At 44.7% G+C, this 22,846-nt stretch overlaps 4 protein-coding genes and 1 long non-coding RNA gene across 10 annotated transcripts; 3 read left to right on the plus strand and 2 right to left on the minus strand.

Annotated features, from left to right (window-relative positions):
- Nucleotides 1–159: 159 nt before the first annotated feature.
- Nucleotides 160–14,860, plus strand: LOC108023212 (fasciclin-1). Of its 6 annotated transcripts, none has more exons than XM_017092516.3 (15): nucleotides 160–303; nucleotides 964–1,191; nucleotides 4,491–4,523; nucleotides 6,656–6,788; nucleotides 6,874–7,040; nucleotides 7,115–7,345; nucleotides 7,404–7,572; nucleotides 7,666–7,826; nucleotides 10,606–10,760; nucleotides 10,825–10,915; nucleotides 10,976–11,196; nucleotides 11,256–11,418; nucleotides 11,482–11,629; nucleotides 11,832–11,867; nucleotides 12,045–14,860. In XM_017092516.3, exons 2-15 carry the CDS (start codon nucleotides 1,087–1,089, stop codon nucleotides 12,248–12,250), a joined length of 2,019 nt encoding a protein of 672 aa, XP_016948005.1. In that variant the 5' UTR covers nucleotides 160–303; nucleotides 964–1,086; the 3' UTR covers nucleotides 12,251–14,860. The 6 variants fall into 6 exon arrangements, with proteins under 6 accessions (XP_016948005.1, XP_050745271.1, XP_050745268.1 ...); XM_050889314.1 differs by lacking the exon at nucleotides 160–303 and having other exon boundaries at nucleotides 12,045–12,170; nucleotides 13,707–14,860; XM_050889311.1 differs by lacking the exons at nucleotides 160–303; nucleotides 11,832–11,867.
- LOC127011600 (uncharacterized) lies at nucleotides 9,474–13,522 on the minus strand. Its single transcript, XR_007764714.1, has 2 exons — nucleotides 13,448–13,522; nucleotides 9,474–9,607 (listed from the first exon to the last, which is right to left on the minus strand). It is a non-coding gene; the product is annotated as an uncharacterized LOC127011600 (long non-coding RNA).
- A 461-nt stretch (nucleotides 14,861–15,321) lies between the features above and the next one.
- LOC108023204 (protein no-on-transient A) lies at nucleotides 15,322–18,378 on the plus strand. Its single transcript, XM_017092470.3, has one exon. It carries the CDS (start codon nucleotides 15,422–15,424, stop codon nucleotides 17,735–17,737), a length of 2,316 nt encoding a protein of 771 aa, XP_016947959.1. The 5' UTR covers nucleotides 15,322–15,421; the 3' UTR covers nucleotides 17,738–18,378.
- An 867-nt stretch (nucleotides 18,379–19,245) lies between these two features.
- On the plus strand, nucleotides 19,246–20,584 carry LOC108023353 (ADP-ribosylation factor-like protein 6-interacting protein 1). Its single transcript, XM_017092702.3, has 3 exons — nucleotides 19,246–19,418; nucleotides 19,519–19,884; nucleotides 19,943–20,584. The coding sequence occupies exons 1-3, from the start codon at nucleotides 19,395–19,397 to the stop codon at nucleotides 20,144–20,146; spliced, it is 594 nt and encodes a 197-aa protein (XP_016948191.1). The 5' UTR covers nucleotides 19,246–19,394; the 3' UTR covers nucleotides 20,147–20,584.
- Nucleotides 20,477–22,469, minus strand: LOC108023286 (G-patch domain and KOW motifs-containing protein). The gene is made up of 3 exons (XM_017092582.2): nucleotides 22,242–22,469; nucleotides 21,467–22,188; nucleotides 20,477–21,399 (listed from the first exon to the last, which is right to left on the minus strand). The coding sequence occupies exons 1-3, from the start codon at nucleotides 22,376–22,378 to the stop codon at nucleotides 20,585–20,587; spliced, it is 1,674 nt and encodes a 557-aa protein (XP_016948071.1). The 5' UTR covers nucleotides 22,379–22,469; the 3' UTR covers nucleotides 20,477–20,584.
- Between the last annotated feature and the right edge of the window lie 377 nt (nucleotides 22,470–22,846).

A 22,846-nucleotide genomic window follows, 5' to 3' on the forward strand; every position in this document is an offset into this window, starting at 1 on the left:
TTAGCACTTAGTATTTAACTAAGATATTTTTCAGTTTTTTTGTGTTTGAACGAAAGCAACCGCAATTCCCAGTAAAGAAAAAGCGAAATAAAAGACCTTTGCATCTGGAAGTGAAATCTATCGATTGGCTTGCCAAAAATCGATTACATCGATGTTTCTCCACCTCTAGCTAGATCTAGCGGGAAGTAGTTAGTCGGCACCACCGGCCAACGCTCGGCTTAAACCTGTTCTGTTCGTTTCAAACTGAAATTTCAATTCGAAAAAAACGTTCGAGCGTGGCGCACGTTGCGGTTCCTCCGACTGGTACTGGCTCCCCCCTTTGAAGAGTGAAAAATCTATACTGTGCATACGATATAACTCTGAATTAGCTGCAAGCCGTTTCGCAGTGCTTGCTATTGATTTACCATTTGCCCCCGCGCAGCGTTCGTTTGTGTGCTATTTAAAGTATCTGCTTGCCTCGGCCGTGCATTGCATAATTTCTGTGGCGTTCGTTCGATTCCTGCAGCCCGACTTTCCAAGAATTACGCAGAGTAAAGACCCCACAAAAAAAAAGCTGCGAGAAGGAACTATAAGAAGAAAAGTGCCGCGGCAGCGGGAATGGGAATGCGCATAATAATTAAACACACAGCGGAATTGAGAAAAAATAATACACAATAAGCGCAGCTTAGCTTCTAGCAGTTTTCATCTGTGTTGTGCTTGCCGATTCCTCGGTGGTCCGTTTTTCGCTTGCGTTCTCTATATGTGACATAACGGTATTCGACCTGCTCGGCTGCAAGGCAAAAAGAGACCAAAAAGAACGGGGCAATAACAGGAAGCGCAAATAGCCTTGCAAAAACAAAGGGCGAGAAGGGGGAAAAGCCCAGCTCTGCAGAAAACGTTATCTGTGAATTAATATTTTCTTTTCGAGGAAGAGAAATATTCTGTTTGCCTGTCGGCTAACTGTTGTTTGCCTTTGAATTGCAGATCTTAAACGTAGAGCAGCGCACTCACACTCGCACACGCCCCGCCCCCCAAAATACAACACACACACACACACACACTGCCAGCAGAGCCCCATTATCAAGTGCTGTTGTTGTTGTTGCTAAAATGCTGAACGCCGCAGCGCTGCTTTTGGCGCTGCTCTGCGCCGCGAACGCAGCCGCCGCCGCCGATTTGGCGGACAAATTGCGCGATGACTCGGAACTCTCTCAGGTGAGTCAGAAGAAGCGGAGGAGCAAGAACGAGGAGATGAAGTGGAGGAGGAGGAGAAAGAGGTGCTAGAACAAGAAGGAGAAAGCAGTAGCAGCAGAAACAGTTGGCGCAAGTAATACCGAAAGAAAACAGTTCGAAACACTTGTAGGCGAGTAAGCCCCCAGGCACCACCCACCGCCCCCCGCTCACCTTGGGTACAGTCGGCACTGCCTGCGAGGAACCTTCGATAGCCCCATAGCTTTACCTTCCATCACCCAGTTGCTAGATACTTGTATCTCGTGCAAGAATTTTAGTATTATGTATATGCACTCCGAAATTTATTTAAAAAAAAAGAATTTTTTTAAAGTGGATTTTAAACTAATTCTACTAAGTTTGAATCCGTTTTGAGATTACTCATTTTCGAAAGGCTGAGCAAAGACTTTTAAGAAATTCCAAGCGATTGAAATTTTTTTTAAATTTTCGAGTACTGTTTTCTACTTTTTTTAAATTTGACCGCTTTTTCAGAATCCTACAGAACGGTTCAATATTTTCCATGCAAATAAAGGTTTTTAGTTAGCAAATAAAATAAATCTATTTCTGTTAGACCTACATACCTTCCACTAAAGTGCTCACCGTGCCAACATATGACCAAAATTTGTCAAAGTTCGGCTGTAATTGTGCCCTCCCCCGCGCAGAGTCGCCACATTTCGTTGGCCTTGAAAGGAAAAGCCTTGACAAAGCGTGTCGGGGGCTACGGGGCGGGCGGAAAAGGAGCCTGCGCAGGAGGGAAGGACAGATGGCTTAGGCACCCGCATTTGGGCACAGGTAGCTACAGCTCTATCCCGGCAGCATCGTCCTTGACCTTTAGCCATCTCACTTGTTGTTGGGGCTGCGGAAAATCGATGATGCTGCCCGAAACGCGGAGTCCCTGGCGGAAAGTCCAGCCGACCGCTTAGCTCCACTTGGCAGCATTTCGTATGCATGGCGGATTACGTTATGTAAAAATGAAAAGCCACATAAATTTAGCACAAGTCCGCAAACGCCGGCCGTTGACGTCCACTGAGCATAACAGTTTTATGTCTAGTTTTGCCTTTTTACACCTTCACAGGCCAACTCACACAGAAAGCACATAGAAAAACACATTAAAGTGTAAAAAAGTCAGAAGCCAACAAAGGTACGCGGCTGAAATAAGAAGAACAACATGTGTAATGAGCCCAGGGGCGGGGGTTTGCCCAGCAGAGGGGCTCATAATTTTACACCTGAAAAAAAGATCTTAGCTTCAGAAGAGCCTTTCTTAAATCGTTGGCCTTGTGAACTCAAACTAGTGATAAACAATAGATTAGCCGTAATATTTACGGACTGTAACTAGTTTGGAACCCTTGTGGAAAAGCAAGTCTAAGCCCCTGCCTAATTTTCTAGTCTGCTTAGCACTTGACTCCCGAAATACATGCTGGGCGAAAAGTAAATGTATTCCAAGTAAAAAGAAAGCGTTCGACCATAGAGCGGGATAGGCGGAGGCAATTGTTGCTGCAGGTGTCTCTGAACCTGGGTCTCAGGGAAGTAGTTGCATCCACACAGAAAACACAGCGATGGACTAAGCAGAGCGTACAGCGAAAAATAAAAACGAGCAGGGGGACCCGGCCTGCTCATTTGCACCCTTGCCTGAGGGTATTGTAACTTCGCCCGGCAGTTTGCCACATTCAGAAAAAACGTTTCCGGCCGCACATGGGGGTGGGTCCATTTGGTAGGGGCGGAAAGTGATCTTTAGTCGCTTATGTAAATTCAAAGCCGTAAAACTGAAGGATTAAAGTCAACTCTTGGCAGCCGCACTTCAAGTCACATTTCTTGATGAGCTGCAGAGATAAATAAATGTATTTAGAATTTTTAAGATCCAGGGTCCTAATCCTATTGATAGATATTTAATAATATTTCTTTGAATAACATGAATCCTATTAAAACAACCACAAAGCCTGTGAGCAAGGGTATCTAGTTCCGCCTAGCTCAAAGATAGCATTCTTCCCTCATTATGCCTGCACTTCTCATTACATGCTGATGGTTTAGATAAATGTGGGTTGGCTGTGTCTTGGCTTGCGGCTTGCGGACTGTGGTTTTGCTTGGCAAATTACCGAGCTCGGGAGAGAGAGTTTTAAATGAGCTAATATAGCCCCATATCGCATTCCCTGCTGATCCCAGTGCCACTGACTCAGACCTTAAATATAGCACTGGGGGAAACTAATTGGGATAAGCAGAGCTTGGTTTTTTATCTTTAAATTCCTGAGTGAAATTTCACTCATTGCCCAGGCGTGCGTGTACCTAAAAAACACATTGCTGACCATGTGCGGGTCCGAGAAACGAGAAACGACCTCCTGCGATTGACCCCCACTTCCTGTCGTGCGTCAACGTCTTGTGCGTTTTATTAATTTTAATTTTTAACCTTTGACTGATGCAATTGCAGCAGTCGGCCGAGTGGGGGTGTGGACCCGCGCTCGGTTGTCAACTGCTGGCTGAACTCCGTCTAGGAGCACTCGCGGTGCCGACCAGTCCGCACTCTCACTGGCAGCATCATCGAATTCAATTAAATTTAATTTAAGAATTCAATGCGATGCCAAGGCGCGTTATTTGATATGCGACGAGCTCCATTACAGGCGCGCAGGCGATGAATGAGCCACGACTGACCTTAATGGATCCAGATGCTCATAGACGGATCTCCGAGCCATGCATTTACTTATGTGCATTTATGATCCGTGCCGTGGGGGCGGAATGGCCTCGGAGTGATGCCGCTCAGCCGCTCGTAGAAGCCCCCCTTCGACCCCCCTTTCCCACTGCCCTGCCAATTAAAAGAGAAATGCCGGGCCGCTGCCCCAATCTCAATCCCAAGTCCGGCGTCGGCGGGGGTTGAGATCGCTTTCGCTTGTGTTTTCTGTTTCTGCTGCCGCTGCAATTATCAAAAAGAAAATGTGCTGTACCACAGCCGACATATGCATACATAATTTGTACCAATTAAATTTATTTATACAACATGCACTCGCCCAGAAGGAAACCAGCTTCCCCCAGCCCCTGCTCCTGCTCCGGTTTCTGTCCCTACTCCGAAACACGAAGCTTGGCCCTCGCTCTCTTGGCTAATTAGTTGTAATGGCTCCATTAGATGGTGGAAATTCAATTTCCTCAAGTGCCGCGCCTTCCCCCAGTTTTTGTAGAATTTTTGGTATAGGAATTAGTACAATTTTTGGCTACAAATCGAAGGAAAACAAAACAAGTTTGAACTGCCAGCGGTTCTCTGTCTCTCTCTCTTTCTTTCTTTCTCTCTCTATCTCTTTCAGGGCTTTGTCGAATCCTTGAGGAGGTATGTTAGGGTAAGCTGCAATTCCAAAAACCAAACAGAAACCACACGAACACACAATTAAGCTATTGTAAAATTGGACCGAAAACAAAAGACATCATCTATGTACAACTCGCATGTATGTCGGACTTAATTTAGTTAAGCGGTATTCATCGGGCCATTGGCCAAATTATTGTTTGCCCCGCCGTCTGACTCGCACCCTTGATGTTCGGGGTGCGTCTGGTGGCCCCAGGGTCATTGGCTCGGCACTCGGGAAAATCAAAATGCGCTTTTCAAGAACCCTCCCCCTTGGGAGCAATTTTTGGCGGCGTAGAGTGATGTTTGCATAGTAAATGAGACGCCCCAGCCCGAAAAGGGAAACTGTTTTTCGATGACAGGATAATACGCTAGCAGTTGCATCAGATTCGAGGGCTTCCGAAAAGGACTCCCCGGGGAAAGAGCTCGACGCCTTATCGCGATGATGTGCCAAAAGAGCCGGAAACTCATTCCCTTCCGCCCTGCTCTCCCGGCTTTCATCAAATGCAAAGCATTCGATAACGGAAATTTATGAAAGTAATTGCGTCTAATTGTCAAAGGCTTCTGGCCAGAACCCAAGGGGGTTGAAATGGCTAAGGATGCTGACAGATGGGCATGGCAAAATGGCCGCCAAGTGAAAGTGTCACCGTTTTCGGGGCAAACAATATCTTCTATTCACTCAAACTTCTCTCGAATCTCTAGGCCATTGTACCTGAAGGTATCCCATATCCCATATCCCACATCAACCTGTGACATATGCCACAGTCAGTCCCTGAGACCCCACTTAGCAGTACGGCACTCTCCTGGCAGATAAGCAAAAACACTTCGAGAGCGAAATAGAAACCGGCCAAGCAGTCCTGGCCATCAACCGGAGACGGGCCAAGAACAAAGCCAGCGGCGACTCGAATGTCCACGACCAGGACAACAACACCGCTAACGGCCCCGACAACTGACGGTCTCGAATTACCAAAAAAGAAACCGAATGGAGAGCGAGAATAAAAAGTATTTACACTGGGGGAAAACTACCAATTGGAACTGTTTAGCATTTTATCAAAGTAAAATCGAATGAGCTAGGGAATAGTTCAAATATTATAATCGTATCATTGTTCTTCCCATTTTAAGAGAGGATAAGGACTTGTTTGCCCTTCTTGAACTCGGATTACACTTAAACGAATTCAATTATTTGAAGTGGTTCTGCTTACTCAGAAACTTATAGGGCTAAAGATTGAGTTTATCTCTGCTCAGCGTCTGCCGACACACCTACAGCATAGCACATTTCTAAATACCTAAATTTTCTCTCAGTGTACATGCGTGTGTGTTGGCGATGCCAGAGCATAGATATGTTCAGCAGGCAGGGGAAATGGGAACCAGAAGGGAAAAGGGAAAGGAAGGACCTTTAAAGCCAAATTGCCATGACTCATGCTGGGCAGCAACGACAACACGAGAGTCACACGACCGACCGTTTTAAAGGAGGGCACGGAAAAAGGTGTTGTCCTCGGCAGGACACGCACCCACACAGGCATACGGGGAGACACACACAGATAGGTCCGCAGGACCTCATAAACCCGACTGGGAATGTGCAGCGGGGCGTGGCGGCCAGTGGTTCTCCGCCGAGAAGCCGCAGAGTGTGCGGTTGCATGTGGCCTCATGTGGCAGGGGCAGGTGGCGGCGGTCCGCTCGAGCAACTGACTCTGGAGGGCCTGCTTTAGGGTCAGTGGCTGCCTTTTTGGGGTGGCTGTAGCTGTGGCTGGAAAATGCATTTTCACATCCCGCTCTCGAATCGAATGACACACAATCCACTTGGGCGGCAGGCGTTACCCACCCCTAGAGGCTTACGTAATTGGTTCAATAAACCTTTTTTTCTGGAACGCCGCCCTGCCATCCCAACCAGGACACATGCATAATGTTGTTCCTCATTTTATTAGTTTGTTAGACGTTGCCATGGTGCTGGCCGGTTGCCGTTTTGCCAAAACCGCCCAACAACCGTCGGCGAACCACCCCCAGAAAGCACCCACTCCGCCCGAGAACCACCACCCACTTACTCCCCCACCCCACCCACTCGGTTCGATAAGATATTGGCAATAGAGCGACGCGAATGAGTGTAACGAACCCGTCCATGTATCTTTTCAGTTCTACAGCCTGCTGGAGAGCAATCAAATTGCCAACTCGACGCTTTCGCTGCGCAGTTGCACGATCTTTGTGCCCACCAATGAAGCCTTCCAGCGCTACAAGAGCAAAACCGCCCATGTGCTCTATCACATTAGTGAGTCCCAGTTTCAATCAGGCTGATTAACGATAATAAAACATCAAAAAATGACATGACTCCACCCTCTGACTTCCCATTGCAGCCACTGAGGCGTACACCCAGAAACGACTGCCGAATACCGTGTCATCGGACATGGCCGGCAATCCGCCGCTGTTCATCACAAAGAACTCGAACGGCGACATCTTTGTGAACAATGCCCGGATCATACCCTCGCTCAGTGTGGAGACGAACAACGATGGCAAGCGGCAGGTCAGTGGCCTCACAAACTCATGTTAAATTCCAACCCATTTAAACTCCCTCCCATGTCCACCGACCACCCACAGATCATGCACATCATCGACGAGGTGCTGGAGCCGCTCACCGTCAAGGCTGGCCATTCGGACACCCCCAGCAACCCGAATGCTCTCAAGTTCCTGCAGAAGGCCGAGGAGTTCAATGTGGACAACATCGGTGTGCGCACGTACCGCACGCAGGTGACGATGGCCAAGAAGGAGTCGGTCTATGATGCCGCCGGACAGCACACCTTCCTGGTGCCCGTCGATGAGGGCTTCAAGGTTGGCTTGTATTTTAGTTATATGGCTTCATAATCTTACAAACCCTTTGGGATCCTAGCTAACGGCTCGCAGCAGCCTGGTGGACGCCAAGGTCATCGATGGCCATGTGATACCCAACACTGTCATCTTCACTGCCGCTGCCCAGCACGACGACCCCAAGACTTCCGCCGCCTTTGAGGATTTGCTCAAGGTCACCGTCAGTTTCTTCAAGCAGAAGAACGGCAAAAGTGAGTAAACATAATTTTTCTAAATAAAAAAAAATTCTAAACAAATGAATTTTTAAAGAACTAAGTTATTAATGTATTCCCATTATATCGCAGTGTACGTCAAGTCCAACACCATTGTGGGTGATGCCAAGCACCGCGAGGGAGTGGTCCTGGCCGAGATTGTCAAGGCCAACATCCCAGTGAGCAACGGAGTGGTCCATCTGATCCACCGTCCGCTGATGATCATCGATACGACGGTCACCCAGTTTCTGCAGGTATGTGGGGTGTTGGAGAAACGCATCCAGGGCAATTGTAGCCACACCGACACGACACAGACACAGACAGTCCAGAACACAGACGACCAGACACAATGATAGTGCCTGCGGCTTGTGATAAGGCTTGGCATTTTGATTGGCTCGGCACGCACTTAAAGATAGCGCTGGCGGCAGTTCCGAGCCGAGGAGACTGGGAAACCAATTAAAACGCTTGCCAGCTGCCCCAGCAAATGCTACGATACATGAGCTTAAGACATTCAAACACACACATTTCAAACACTCGGCTTTTCTTTGACCCTAATTGAGCAGCTCCTGAGTAAAAAAAATATGTCGCCACAGGGGGAAAATCCCTAAGGCTAAAGATTTCCCGCAGCTCAACTGGGGGCAAAGCCAAACCAAATAAAATGGCACCCAGAAACCACAGCTTAAACACATAAACACACAGAATAGAATAGTTCAATGCAGACACTAGTTCTAATTACCCCTAGATACATCCTATTGAAACAACTGAAAACCCAAAAGACTGATTTTATGTAGAACTGAATTTTTGCCCAAATTTGGCGCAAGTTTCCTCTAACCAAGGAATTTGCTCAAAAGTCAGTATTCCGATTCGGATCTATGTAAAATCAAAAGCAAAATTTTATTTTAAAATAATTTTTAAAATATAAATTTTATTTTAAAAAAATTTTGGGTGTAATGTAAGTATTGCCAAAAACTGAAAAACCAAAAAAAAAACAATTTATATAAACGTAATGTAATTCATGTAAATTTTTTTTTCTATGAATCAGATTTCCGTATCAGAATGCATTTCACTGGCAGTTATTGCATTGAAAAGTGCAATTGACTGACTCAGTTGGGCAAGGTGCTGGAAATTGGCACTCGAAATTCAATACGTGATAATATCACCAATTGGCACACACTTCAAAGAAAAAATTGATGAAAATGCGCTTTGCTCGATCTGACCGAAATCGACAAAAACTTCATTCACAAAAAACCCCATTGTTCTGTATTGAATGCATTGGCAACCTAATAGCCTCAAGAGAACATCTATAAATTACTCTTTATCACTGATTGGCTAACGCTCTTCGAACCCTCAATCGCTGTGCATATCGATGGTCAATCACCGTTCGCTCGCTATCAGCAGGCATGCTTTGATCGTAATCGTAATCGTAGCTGTCTATGTTTCTTATAAGCCTAATCCGAAAACTCCACCCCCAGCCTGATAAATAGCTCCCTCATAGGCATACACATTGTTACACTGCGTTTCGCAACTATGAAACATAATTGAGTGAACTATTTCCCATGACAATACGACGAGTCAAGTAATGTAGTTCTCGTAAAGATAGTTTTATAGTTGCGGTACGGAGTGTAGAGTGGCTCGAATCGTCAGCACCCCCATATCGTGCTATCGTTTTCGAAATTTCCAATCTAGTTCTGTTGTAATTACTTGTGATACGCTCCTATGGCTACTTACTGATCCATACCTCTGTCCTTTGTTTCTCGCCACATGCCGAATAATTGTATCTAAAACTACAACACAACCCAATCCAACCACATATCGCTCTAAAATTGAATCGATGCACCGACAAATTGAAACAAAACCAATATGTTAACGCATTCAGTCGTTCAAGGTAAACAGAATACAAATCCGATTTTTAAATTAAGTTTATTAGTTTCTTTAAAGTTGCATTTTGTGTTGCATCCCCTGCTAAGTATTGTCCCAATGCATGGTTTTCGTCCAGAAGTGTAAGGTTGATCAAGTGGCTGTGAAGTCGTAAAATCTATAAAATGTATAAAATAATAATGTCCAGCACTAGTAATTTGATTAAAATCAAAACAAATGCACATGCTGCTTTAGAAAATGCTTAGGAGAATTAATGAAAGGATTAATTTAACAATGAAATATTTAAAATTTATGTCGATTTTCAGTTTTCCATATTATTTCCACCAAACATTTTTGTTTGGATCGGAATTTTGGTTTTATCGCTTTTTCTTAAATGTAAATTTTGAAGTTTTCTTAAAATATATTGGCTTTTATAGACTTCGCTGTACATTTTTGACAAGTGCACGCCGTTAAACAATAATGTAAATAAAAGGAAACATTAGCCTGCTCACTGCAAAATGCCTAAGAACAACGAAAATTAAATATATTTCCCTTGCTTCATTTCAAACGTTCTTATGTGGCGGAACAACTCGGTCAATCTGCGTGGAACCCGTGTCCCCAAAAAATTAATATTTAAATGTTTCAATTCAATTTTGTTCGAACCCTATCTTGACTAAATCACATCGAATGGTATTTCTTCTACCACACCGTTAAAAAAATGATTTAGTTCATGAACGTAAGTAAATAACACACCAGCAGAACAAGAACAAAAACCACAACAGTCATCAGTGCAACGCTTCGCTATCAAATTGCCATCCAACCCAACCACCGCACTATTAACTCAATGAGTCTACAGATTTTGTTACCATAAAATCGCATACTTTACGATGTTTGTAGTGAGTCATTTGACATCCCCATTGATTCACGACTCAATTGGCCAGCCACCCATCCCCCACTCAATATGTGTTTAATTGGTTTACATTATAATCGGACTTTTGTCTCATTGTTGTATTGTTTTCATAATTGTTTTTACGTGTAAAAAAATCTCCAAAAACCTCAAATGCTTATGCGTACCCTTCCCTCATTTAGTATTTTATTTAGATAAATTTTCTTTAAGGCAACCTGCTTTACTTATATATTGAACCCCCCTTAATAATTGTGTACTGTGTTTTAAAGGAGAATGCTGAGAACGGAGCTCTGCGAAAGTTCTACGAAGTTATCATGGACAATGGAGGAGCAGTTTTGGACGACATCAACAGCTTGTCGGAAGTGACTATTTTGGCACCCAGCAATGAGGCTTGGAACTCTTCCAATATCAACAATGTTCTGCGGTAAAATCCCTAAGATTATACAAAAATATGTCAACCATTCGTAACAAATAATTCTACTTTACAGAGACCGCAACAAGATGAGGCAAATCTTGAACATGCACATCATCAAGGACCGCTTGAATGTGGATAAGATCAGGCAGAAGAATGCCAATTTGGTGAGCGTCCACTTAAACCACTTATTTAATTATATTTTAATTTAATCTTTCTGACCCCAGATTGCTCAGGTGCCCACTGTCAACAACAACACCTTCCTGTACTTCAACGTCCGTGGTGAGGGAACGGATACCGTGATCACCGTTGAGGGAGGCGGCGTCAATGCCACCGTTATCCAGGCTGATGTGGCCCAGACCAATGGCTTTGTCCACATTATCGACCACGTCCTGGGCGTGCCTTACACAACAGTTCTTGGCAAACTCGAGTCCGATCCCATGATGAGGTAGGATAGATTTTAAAGCTTTAATAAAACTCTTTTTAAATTTCACCTTGTTCCCACAGTGACACCTACAAGATGGGCAAGTTCTCGCACTTCAACGACCAGCTTAACAACACACAACGCCGCTTCACCTACTTTGTGCCCAGGGACAAGGGCTGGCAGAAGACCGAGCTGGACTACCCATCGGCCCACAAGAAGCTCTTCATGCAAGACTTTGCCTATCATGTAAGTTTATGACCCTGCCGTCTATCTCCTCTTTAATACTCATATATTTTATTGCAATTACAGTCCAAGTCAATCCTGGAGCGTCATTTGGCCATTTCGGATAAGGAGTACACCATGAAGGATCTGGTAAAGTTCTCGCAGGAATCGGGCAGCGTTGTCCTACCCACGTTCCGCGACTCCCTGAGCATTCGGGTGGAGGAGGAGGCTGGACGTAAGTATCTCGCATGGGAAGCCAATGGCTCTGCTTCTTGTCCTTTCAATTCAAGTCGATTCGATTCATATAAATCTGATTTTATTCTATTGGTGCCCCCTACCGTGCTGCATTACTAACCGAACCTCTTTTTCTACAACTCTCGAACTAAATTTCTCGCTTTCTGCTTAATAACAAAATCTAATCGTTGTCCAATCGAAAGATCTCCATGATGAGTATGCTAGTCACGAATGGACTGGTGAGTGCTGTCGTTTGTCACACCCACATCGCACCGCCCACAAAACCCCCTAACCTGGCCTTGCCCACCCATAGCTCTCCCATTGGGCAATCCACTAGCATTAGCCACCCAACGAGTGCATAAAACATTGAGTTTCTATTTGACCCACTTGCTAACAACGACTACTTCCTCTTGCAGGCTATGTGATCATCTGGAACTACAAGAAGATCAACGTGTACCGGCCAGATGTGGAGTGCACCAACGGAATCATCCACGTCATCGACTATCCGCTCCTGGAGGAGAAGGATGTGGTCGTGGCCGGAGGTAGTTATTTGCCAGAATCAAGCATTTGCATCATCTTGGCCAACCTCATAATGATAACAGTAGCAAAGTTCTTGAACTAAACGCATCCGATATGTAAAAATCAATCCAATACAATCCAAAGCAAATGCAAATCAAACACAACAACAACAGTCGTCTACAGAACAAGAATCAACAACACTCAGTATCAGACTAATGTGACATCCACTTGGATGTAAATAATCAGCACTAGTTTGTTGATACCGATCAAAAACCACAAGCAACCAAAACTGTATCTGTAATATATGCGTCACAAGGAACGATCATCATTCCAACCTGCCACGCCCACGTCCATGCCATCCATACATCCACACAGCCCAAAAAAAAAACAAAGAACACAGAAAGACACGCATGCAGAAAACTGCCTGCTGAATTTGCTTTATCAACAGCTTATCCCCAAAAAACATAAGCTGGCAAGTAAGATTAGGACGACGAAAATGAAGACCTTACTTTTAAGTATTAAACTCGATTCCCCCCAACGGCCTTATGTATAATATGAAATATGAAACTCTCTGTAAAACATTTTAATTTTATGTTCGACCTATACTGGTAGCTTACGTTCATCAGCTCGCTATGTTTTAAGTTTAGACCCACATTGACATTGGTATCGTACCATGGAACATCCGATTGTGTTTATGATTTTAAGTGTATATTTTTTGTGAATTGCTTGTTTTAGTTAATGGTCTAATTTATGATTTACGAAATGAGTTATCTTAAGTAGAATGCGAATCTCATTGTACATGTCAAAGCGGAAGCATAAGCAATAAGCGCATCACACGTACTCATACTCGAACGCCCGCACATTCCCGCAGTCCATTATCCCTGTCCATAAATACATAAGAACATGTACGAGAACATACGAAACGAAGTCATCGTAAGATTTGAAAAGTGTGAAATTTTATAATAAACTGAAAGTTTTTCATTTGAACCTAACTACTAAGCCCGCCAGCACTCTTGTCTCGAACGAAATCGAGTGACCCCTGTAAGCTGAGAGCTCAGAACTATATCAGAGTCGGGCAAGAAATGTGCAGCAAGCATTATACGAGATACCATCCCTGCACTTAGTTGTTAGCCCGCTATGCATGTGAATCCCCCAGATACGACACACACGCCCCCCACACACACCAGCCACTTGGAGCGAGAGTAGCCACTGCAACTAGGTTAGTCAATGTTAAACAAGTTCCAAAACTGCCGCCAACTACAGAAACATACAAACAATCCCTGTAATCTAAATCACTCACCACGGGACACTACTACATGTCATCATTGAATGGATTTTGATACCGATTTTAACTTGCAAAACAAAGAACTAAAGCCAGAACGACAAGAAGAGAACTAAATCGAAATTAAATTCTCCCTCGCCCGAGCAGTTGCATTTTAAACTTTGTACGTAGTTTAAAACTAGTTTTTAGTCCGACTTAGAACAACCCAATCGCTAACTATATACCAACTCTCTTTCTATTTCTCTCTGTCTCTCCCCCTAATGCTATGTACTTATAGGTTAGACATTGTAACTAGCGTAACAAGCCACCCAAAGCGTAAACACACTGAAATGTACTATCCCCAAAAGAATTACTATCAGCCTACCAGTACACACTGTCTCAACTCTCACCACCACCACCCACTAGGAACTCAGTCGAAAACGATTTCGAAAACCCAGTTGTGGCTGTCGCTTCACGTAGTTGCTAATTCCCGATCCGATCGGACCTTTCCGGCAGTCTTATCTTTAGTAGGTGGTTTAGTTTCGTTTGGCGCAGTGCAGTGCCCCGTAGCAGCTAAGTGAAAATGTATGAAAACGAATAAGAAATTGAAAAATTGAATATTGGCAGTTGAAAGTTGGAAATTGATAATTGAAAATGTAGAAATGAATACGCTAATGAAATGTACACGTAAGCTTTAAAGAATCGCTGGAAGAGCGCGGATCGGAGAGTTTGGAGGAGGGAGAACCGCATTGCAATCGCAATTTGTGTCGTAGTCAGTGTCAGTAGTTACACGTTAAGCGGCGTCTTAAGGTGTAACTAGTGCCTTACTAAAGATAAACGCATTACCTTAACCTTTATACAAATTTACTCGAAACATCTTGTGCCCCCAACCAACCATACGTTCCGCTTCGAAAGATATCCAGATATATATATACAATACGGAGGTACACCCCAACAATACAAGTAAAACTACAAATGATATTGCGCCACACGCTATTTACACCAAAATACACCAAACAAATCGAGAAATGCATATTTTTCATATATTTAATTGTCAGAATAATATAACGTAATATGTAGTTTATTTACTGTACAACTCGAGAATCTCAAAAAGGAAATTAAATCACATATATTTGATGTATATTTAGCCATTGAGTTTCGAAGCAAGCGTTAGGCACGGGATATGATATGAAAATAAATCTATATACAATATGCGAATCGAGCAAACTATGGAAAACTGCAGTGCAAAAGAATATTATTCCATTTTATTTTACGACAAGCGCTTTTTACAAATAAACCGAATCCATACTTCAATTACTCGTAAATGGACAGCAAGATTATATTTAGCATTAGTTAAACTAATTATTACATGTACTAGAAAACCGAATGTCAACCGAGAATCTTCAGCAAGCTTGAGCGAATAATAAAACTTTAAAACTAACTATAAATAAATTGAGGTGTTTGATTTTGGGGCAAAAGATGTAGAACCTATTCTTTTTTCAATTTTGGGGTTTCTTGATCATGGCGCCAATAATCTTTCAAATTTGAATAATATAGGGAGGAGTGTGAAACGAGGTAGGTAATTCTTGGTTTTAATTACAAATATAATTTATTTTTATGTTTTTGCAAACGGCTGAAAATCTGGGTTCGTCTATTTTATTTTTAGCTCCATTGTTTCAATATTGACGTTAACCAAAGACTCGGGACCTTCGTTGGTGTTGCCAGGCCTGAATGTTTTTTGAGCTTCAGCAAATTCTTAACTTATAAAAATTAATCTTTTAAAACATTTGGGTTTAAGAATTCATTTGAATTTTTGCAGTTTTTAAAACTAATCGATGCTTGGGAGCAAAATATCGATACTCCGACATTCCTGCGAGCATCGATAGTTTTGGATAATCGATGCAGGTCCATCTCGACTTTCCACCACTTTTTTCCACCTGGCAACACTTCCATCGGTGTTTTTCGGCATAGAGCATTTTTTATCTGCAAAAAGGACAATTTTTTTTTAGTGCAATGGAAGGTGCAGTTAAGCTCAACAACTCCAGTAACGCATCGCCGTTGCCGCAGCGCCAGCTGAGGGGCAACCTAGCCAATAAGAATCTCGGCAAGCACACTGCCCCGAAGCAAAACGCCGCAAGCGATGGTAATCCTGCCGAAAAAAAGCCTCGATTTGGGCCGAACACCCAGAATGGAGGTGGAGGTGGAGTAGCCGGCGGTGGTGGAGGCGGTGGTGCCGGAGGCGGTGGCCGAGGCGGATTCACCGGCAACCGCGGCAATCGAGGAGGCAACCAAAATCAAAACCGCCAGGGTTTCCAGGTTGCAAATAATGCCAATCAGAAGCAGCCGAACGAATCGCCGAAGCCGGCTGCGAGCAATGCGCCCGCAAAGAATAATGACCCCACAGACGCCGCCAACCCAGTGCAGCCGAGCCAGAACGCCAGCCAGGGACAGGGCAATCAAGGAGGCCAAGGGAACCAAGGTAACCAGGGTGGACAAGGACAGGGCTTCAGAGGACGTGGCCCAAATCAGCCCAATCAAAATGCCAACCAAGGACAAGGCCAGGGAAACCAGGGCGATCAAGGTAATGCCGGCAACCAAGGAGGCCAGGGCTTTAGAGGACGTGGTGGTGGCGGCGGAGGAGGTGGCCAAAACCAAAATATCAACCAGGGAAATCAAGGAAATCCGGGAGAGCAAGGAGGCCAAGGCAACCAAGGAGGCCAGGGTAACCAAGGCGGACAGGGCTTCAGAGGACGCGGCGGTGGCGGTGGGCAAAACCAGCCCAATCAGAATGCCAACCAGGGGCCAGGTCAGGGGAATCAAGGTGGCAATCAGGGAGGAAACCAAGGCGGCAACCAGGGAGGAAACCAAGGAGGAAACCAGGGAGGACAAGGCTTCCGAGGACGTGGCGGCGGCGGTGGTGGCGTTGGCCTCAATCAAACGATCGGCGGCGGTGGAGGTGGAAACCAACAGCAGCGTGGTAACCGCGGCAATCGCTCTGGAGGACCTGGAGGCATGAACAACACCATGGGTGGCGGTGGCCAACGCGGCGGCGAAGATTTCTTCATTGCCCAGCGTCTGCGCAGCATTGGCGGACCCACCCTCGAACTGCCGCCCATTGAGGTGCCCACCGAGACCAAGTTCTCTGGGCGCAACCGCCTGTATGTGGGCAACCTGACCGGCGACATCACCGACGATGAGCTGCGCGAGATGTTCAAGCCGTACGGCGAGATCTCCGAGATCTTCTCGAACCTGGACAAGAACTTTACATTCCTGAAGGTCGACTACCATCCAAATGCCGAGAAGGCCAAGCGCGCTTTGGACGGCTCCATGCGCAAGGGACGCCAGCTGCGCGTCCGTTTTGCACCCAACGCCACCATTCTGCGCGTGAGCAATCTCAACCAGTTTGTGTCCAACGAGCTGCTGTACCAGTCCTTCGAGATCTTCGGACCCATTGAGCGCGCCAGCATCGTCGTGGACGATCGTGGCAAGCACACCGGCGAGGGCATAGTGGAGTTCGCCAAGAAGTCCTCGGCCAGTGCCTGTCTGCGTCTGTGCAATGAGAAGTGCTTCTTCCTTACGTCCTCGCTGCGACCATGCCTGGTGGAGCCGATGGAGGTGAACGATGACAATGACGGGCTGCCGGAGAAGGCGTTGAACAAGAAGATGCCCGACTTTTGCCAGGAGCGTAGCATCGGGCCTCGCTTCGCCGACATGAACTCGTTTGAGCACGAGTACGGATCGCGATGGAAGCAGCTGCACGGCCTGTTCAAGAGCAAGCAGGACGCCCTCAAGCGTGAGCTGAAAATGGAGGAGGACAAACTGGAGGCCCAGATGGAGTACGCTCGCTATGAGCAGGAGACGGAATTGCTGCGCCAGGAGTTGAGGAAGCGTGAGGTGGATAACGAGCGCAAGAAACTGGAGTGGGAGATGCGCGAGAAGCAGGCCGAGGAGATGCGAAAACGCGAGGAGGAGAACATGCGTCGTCACCAGGGCGAGCTGCAGAGTCACATGCTCCGGCAGGAGGAGGACATGCGCATCCGTCAGCAGGAGAGTGCGTTGCTGCTGCAGGCCAAGCAGCTCAACTCGATGCTCGATCTGCAGGAGGGATTCGGAGGCGGCGGCAGCAACTCCGGCTTCGACAATTTTGGGGCGGAATCACCATTTGAAGTATTTAGAAACAACAACAGCAACAATTCCACAATGGTTGGAAACAATGCTGGTCCCGGCGGTCAGGATAAGCTGGAGCCTTTTGAATTCGGTGCTGGCGGAAATCAACGCGGCAACAACATCGGCGGAAACAATTCACCGTGGGGACGCCGACGTTTTTAGACACTGAACCCACATTACGCGATAAACAAAGATAAAAGAACGTAATCTTATTGATTATGCTTTATATTGGACATTTTACTCGACTGCGAGTTAGCAACATAACATTACACAAAGGGATCGTGTAAGCGAATATGCGGCAGACTTATAATATCATTTGATTTCATACTTTGAAAACTATAATAATCGTCAACGGTCTCAACAAGGAATCCACCATGAAGTAATAATAAGGAAATGACAAAAGAAAAACCTTATGGAATTCACAATCCAAACCCAAAGGGCATGCTTACAAGATGTGCAGTATTGCAAATAGGAAAACACTTAAAAAATTCCCACTCATCTTTTAACCATTACGTACATCTATTTAATCATAACGATAATTTTAGATATATGTAGTGACTATCTCCAGTAACAAGATTACTTTTTGTCTATCATTCAATTAAATACATGAAGATATGACTGAATTTATATTTTATTCGCCAGAGAATTCATTATAGGGGTCTAGCATCACATTTGAAAACCTGGATGGGAGTATTTTACATGTATTATTTGAGTTACCACCCCCGCTTGAATTTCGGTGTATTTTGTAATTATACCTGTGTACTGAATTATTTTTAATAAAAATGGCTCGATACTCAACAATATTATTGCCTTTCGCAGTGGTTGTAGGCGTCTCCCAAAGGAGCAAGGGGTATAAAATTTTTGGAAGTAGGTTGAGGACGAACAGCAGCCCCAATTTCTGCGGGCATCCCAATTGACTGTCCATATATTACGACATCATTTAATCAGTTGTTCAAACACAACATTTAGTTTGGTCCACAGGAGTAATCTATTGTCTGACCCCCAACATCACCCACCATAATTACGCAATTATATGGATGTTAGCTAAACGTCTGTTATTATTTGTTGTGTGCTCATTCTAGTTAAAATCAATACGAGGCTCCAACGCTGAAAATCACAATCAAGTTAAAATTTTTAAAAATACGAACTTGGGTGTACCTTCAATCGTAATATTATTTTTTTAATCGATTTTTTAAATTTCTTGAATGCTAAAAAATATTTATTGGTTGTCTTATATGAAACCAATTTTTATTTTTTGTATTATAAGTAGAAAAGCTTTATTTGACTTGATTGCATTACCTTGCCAAACACAATGGATGGTTATGATATGTCTTGATTAACTTACAAAAGCAGAAGTGATGCCCGTGCCTTAAATTTAACTTAAACTGATAACAATTGCGTTTATTATTTATTTCAAGTAACTTTGAAAAACTTTATATTTTTCGATTTAGTTTTAAAATCTGAAAACAGAAAAAAACCTTAAAAACGCAAACCAATATAATAATGTTTAAGAAAAAATTAGGCTGCTTAGGAATTAAAGACAAAGAAAATAGAATCTCAAACTCAAATAAAAAATTTCGTTAAAAAGGTCCTGTTTAAAAAATATCCACCCCTAGTATCGATGAAGTACGGTCACATTGCGATTGTGCCGATAGTCAGATACCGCCTTTAATATCGAATAACGATAAAAAAAAGTCAGCCTAGGAAAATTGATTTTTCCATCAAACCGAAAGCAACACCTTGGCTTTGGCTTCAATTACATTTCTGGGAACCGAACCGAACTTCGGCCTTAGTAGAGACAAAGGAAAGCCAAGAAAAGATGGCAGCATCACAGGTTGACCAGGTGAGCAGCGGGCGATATTCGCCAAAGCTTTCCGGCCGGAAAACGGCGTCGCCATTGTGCGAAAATCCAAAGAGCTAAGATATCCCTTCTTTCCCTACAGAAACGTGCCCTCAACAAGCTGAAGCACGACTTGGAGCCCTTCCGGACGGCCATCGTGGGAGCCTACGGCGTGCTCACCTGGGAGAAGCAGTACCACGCCGGAGTGGTGTTCGGCGCCACCAGCGTCCTGTACCTGGTCCTGTGGTACCTGGACCTCTCGCTGATCACCCTGCTGTCGCTCCTCGGACTGATCAGCTTGCTATTGGACTACATATTCCCAACGGTGTCGCGTCTTGTCTTCGGAGGAGTCAACTGGGATGGCGACCAGGAGGCCAAGTTCGAGGACGTCTGCGGCCAGGTTTGTGCTGTGAAGAGCAATGTGGTTCTCTGGTACGAATACCTCTTCAAGGAGCGCAAGTCCACAGTGGTAAGTGCATCTGAGAAATGTATAATAGAGTTGTCACTTACAACTTGCATCCTTCCAGTTCGTGATCATCATAAGCCTGGGCCTTCTGGCTCTCGCCTGGATCGGAGCCATCATCAACAATCTTCTACTCATGTATCTTGCCACCCTGCTCATCGCCATGTGGCCGGGTCTGCAGAACAAGGACGTCTTCAAGTCCATCACCCAGAAGGCCTCGAAGATCATCAACGACAAGATCCAGTGCGGCAAGAGGAAGCTGCAGTAAAGAAAATATCAGCGCAAACTAGCAGATACACGCATCACCATTTGACCAAAAAATATAAAACAAGCCTAAGTCATCTACTTGCCATCATGCACACATCGCATCACTAAATACACCCTCGAGCATTGAATTTGAAAACTATGAGTATCGTAAAAGTTAAGAGCAGCATATTGAAAAGTGTTCGCGTCGGAAATCTAGCAAATCCCGTCGTGGTCTTGGCCCCATCACATCTCCTACTATAAGTTTGTAACATGTAAGAGCGAAAGAAATCTCGAAGCGAGGCGTACGGAGAGAGAAAAAGAACGCGCAACAAAAGACAAGACATTTTTGTGATTATTTTGTGAGTTAATTGAAATTTATGATAATCCCAAGTAAGATACAAAAGAACTTAAGCGTCTATTGAACTATATTTAAATAAAGATTTCAACTGAATAGAACGAATCACCTCCGGTCCCTAGATCTAGACCGCGTTCGGGACCTTGCGTGTTTGCTCTTCTTGGTCTTCTTTTTGTGCTTGCTGGGGTGTCGACGATGATTCTCATTAGCGCTTTCGTCGCTCTCTAAACTGGAGTCGTCCGCCCTTTTTGATTTGTTCTTCGACTTCTTTGAGTGCTTTCTGGACTTTCGGCTGGACGACTTTTTCTTGTGTTTCCTGCGCTCGTACGCAGAGTCTGAGTCGCTTTCAGTGGACTCTCCTGTGTCGTCTGCCTCGTCTGAACTGCTCTTTGCCCTTCTGCTACTCCTGGGACTTGGTGATCGCCGCCGATCACGGTCATCGCGTTTACTTTTAGAGGAACTTATGCTGCTGGGACTGGGTGAACGACGCCGCTCGCGCTCTTCCCGTTTTGTTGCCGAGGAGCTACTGCTTCTTGGGTCTTGCACATATTTCTTTCTATCCTCATCCTTGTAAGATTTGCCCTCTTCTTTATAGGACCTGTGCGTTCTTCGGCTATCATCCTCTTTGTACGACCTTTTATCCTCATCCTTGTAAGACCTTTTGTCCTCATCCTTATAAGACCTTTTGTCCTCATCCTTATAGGACCTTTTGTCCTCATCCTTGTTTCTCCTGCGATACTCGTCTTTGATAGATCTCTGTTCCTCCGATTTAAAGCTCTTGCGATCTTGATCTTCGTTCCGATGTGATCTTCCCTCCTCCCTTCGGTCCCTGTCCCTACTCTCTGCTGGCTTTTCCTGCTTCACAATAATTTGGCCGTGCTCATTTTCCTGTTTTTTAAACTCTTCATACTTGGCGGAGTCTGAAAATGTAAAATAATGTTAAGAATGCTTAACTTCATAGAAAGATATTTCCAAGTCTCAGCTTACTTATGCACTTTCCATACTGGGAGTACTCTTTCCGGGAGACGGGTTGGCATAGGAACTCGTTGAACGCCTCCTTGTTACCGCCAATGGCCATTTTGACAATAACTCGTCCTGCATGGTCGTCGAATCCTTGGATTTGGCCATACTGATCCTTCTGCTTGCCGCCCAGGATGCGTACGTAGGCCTGCTTCTTGATCTCGAGCACTTCGTTTTTCTCTGGCTGGACCAGCAGTGCTTTGGGTTTGAGTGCCTTATCAGCACCCAGACCCATTCCCTTGGGTCGCAGGAAGGGGGCATCGTCAATTGGCCCCGAACCCTTCTTTTTTGGCGGCGGATCTACCCAACCCATGCCGCGCAGCATCGCCAGGCCAAACTGCTGTATGGGAATATTGTCATAGTCATCGAGCGTTGCCTCCTTGGCACCATCGAGAGGTAGTTCGTCGGCTTTCACGGCCGGCAGGACCAGTTTCTGGCCATCCAAGCCTTCCGCACCATTGTTTTGGCTGGCGGATAGTAATTCCCTAGCGGCTCGCTGTTCCAGGCTCTCCGTAATAGCGCCACCGGTGACCTCTGCAATTGATTGAGCTGCTGGGGTCTCCTCCTCCGGGTCCGGCTCCTCCTCACCCAGCAAAACCGCCCGTCGCCTCATCAAACTGGCCAGGGCAGACGAAGTCTTCTGCATGCCAATCATTTGGATTGTCAGCGGGGCGGCCTCCACCTTTTCGCTGGGAAATGACTGGTAATTATAAAAGCTTAAATAAATAACAATTTAACTTACGCCACCGAAATTATTTCGTTTCCCTCCAAACATTTTATCAGTTCCACTTTGCTTTCCTCCTTTGGCTGCTTGCTGGGCAGGATGTTCGGTTTCTTGGCCAGTTTGCTGAAGCCAAAAGATATCTTTTTGGCGTCCATGGCTTTATATTTTGACTACTTTATAAATTAATAACTAATAATAAAGTGAAAAAGACGCCGGAATTGATCGTAAACAAAGAGAAAAACAGCTGTTTTCTGGGTTGCTATCGATATCGATATTAGTTCGGTTGGCTTAAAATGCAGTCGAGCTATTGCATCTTGAAAAATCACGCTTTTTATTTCCTAGCGAGAACAATAAAAAACGTTTTTTAAAAGGCGTTTTTTTTAAATTATCAACTTTACTTTAAAAAAAAAGGTAAGGTATAATTAGTATTTATTTCACAGTGTTGCAAATAAACGAAACCTGGAACAAAAATTAACTTGTTTTGGGTTTTACAGAAAATAAGAATTTTGTAAGTAAAATAATAACGGGAGAAAGCCAATTAAACTGTAGAAAATATAACATTTAAATATTCAAGTAAGTCATTGTAATTGTTTTTATCTAAATTTAATTTGTATTTTTACGTA

This window comes from Drosophila biarmipes, chromosome 3R (assembly GCF_025231255.1).
Source record: "Drosophila biarmipes strain raj3 chromosome 3R, RU_DBia_V1.1, whole genome shotgun sequence".
In the NCBI taxonomy this organism is placed as follows: domain Eukaryota; kingdom Metazoa; phylum Arthropoda; class Insecta; order Diptera; family Drosophilidae; genus Drosophila; species Drosophila biarmipes.

What these genes read in the sequence shown, in the direction of transcription:
- LOC108023353 (XM_017092702.3), top strand. Translation starts at nt 19,395, where the DNA reads ATGGCAGCATCACAGGTTGACCAG. An exon ending in CAGCATCACAGGTTGACCAG is followed by an intron (nt 19,419 to 19,518) that starts GTGAGCAGCGGG and finishes CTTTCCCTACAG; the next exon opens with AAACGTGCCCTCAACAAGCT. An exon ending in AGGAGCGCAAGTCCACAGTG is followed by an intron (nt 19,885 to 19,942) that starts GTAAGTGCATCT and finishes GCATCCTTCCAG; the next exon opens with TTCGTGATCATCATAAGCCT.
- LOC108023212 (XM_017092516.3), top strand. Translation starts at nt 1,087, where the DNA reads ATGCTGAACGCCGCAGCGCTGCTTTTGGCGCTGCTCTGCGCCGCGAAC. An exon ending in ACAACGATGGCAAGCGGCAG is followed by an intron (nt 7,041 to 7,114) that starts GTCAGTGGCCTC and finishes GACCACCCACAG; the next exon opens with ATCATGCACATCATCGACGA. An exon ending in CGGTCACCCAGTTTCTGCAG is followed by an intron (nt 7,827 to 10,605) that starts GTATGTGGGGTG and finishes TGTGTTTTAAAG; the next exon opens with GAGAATGCTGAGAACGGAGC.
- LOC108023204 (XM_017092470.3), top strand. Translation starts at nt 15,422, where the DNA reads ATGGAAGGTGCAGTTAAGCTCAACAACTCCAGTAACGCATCGCCGTTG.
- LOC108023286 (XM_017092582.2), bottom strand. Translation starts at nt 22,378, where the DNA reads ATGGACGCCAAAAAGATATCTTTTGGCTTCAGCAAACTGGCCAAGAAA. An exon ending in AACGAAATAATTTCGGTGGC is followed by an intron (nt 22,189 to 22,241) that starts GTAAGTTAAATT and finishes GTCATTTCCCAG; the next exon opens with CGAAAAGGTGGAGGCCGCCC. An exon ending in CCAGTATGGAAAGTGCATAA is followed by an intron (nt 21,400 to 21,466) that starts GTAAGCTGAGAC and finishes TTACATTTTCAG; the next exon opens with ACTCCGCCAAGTATGAAGAG.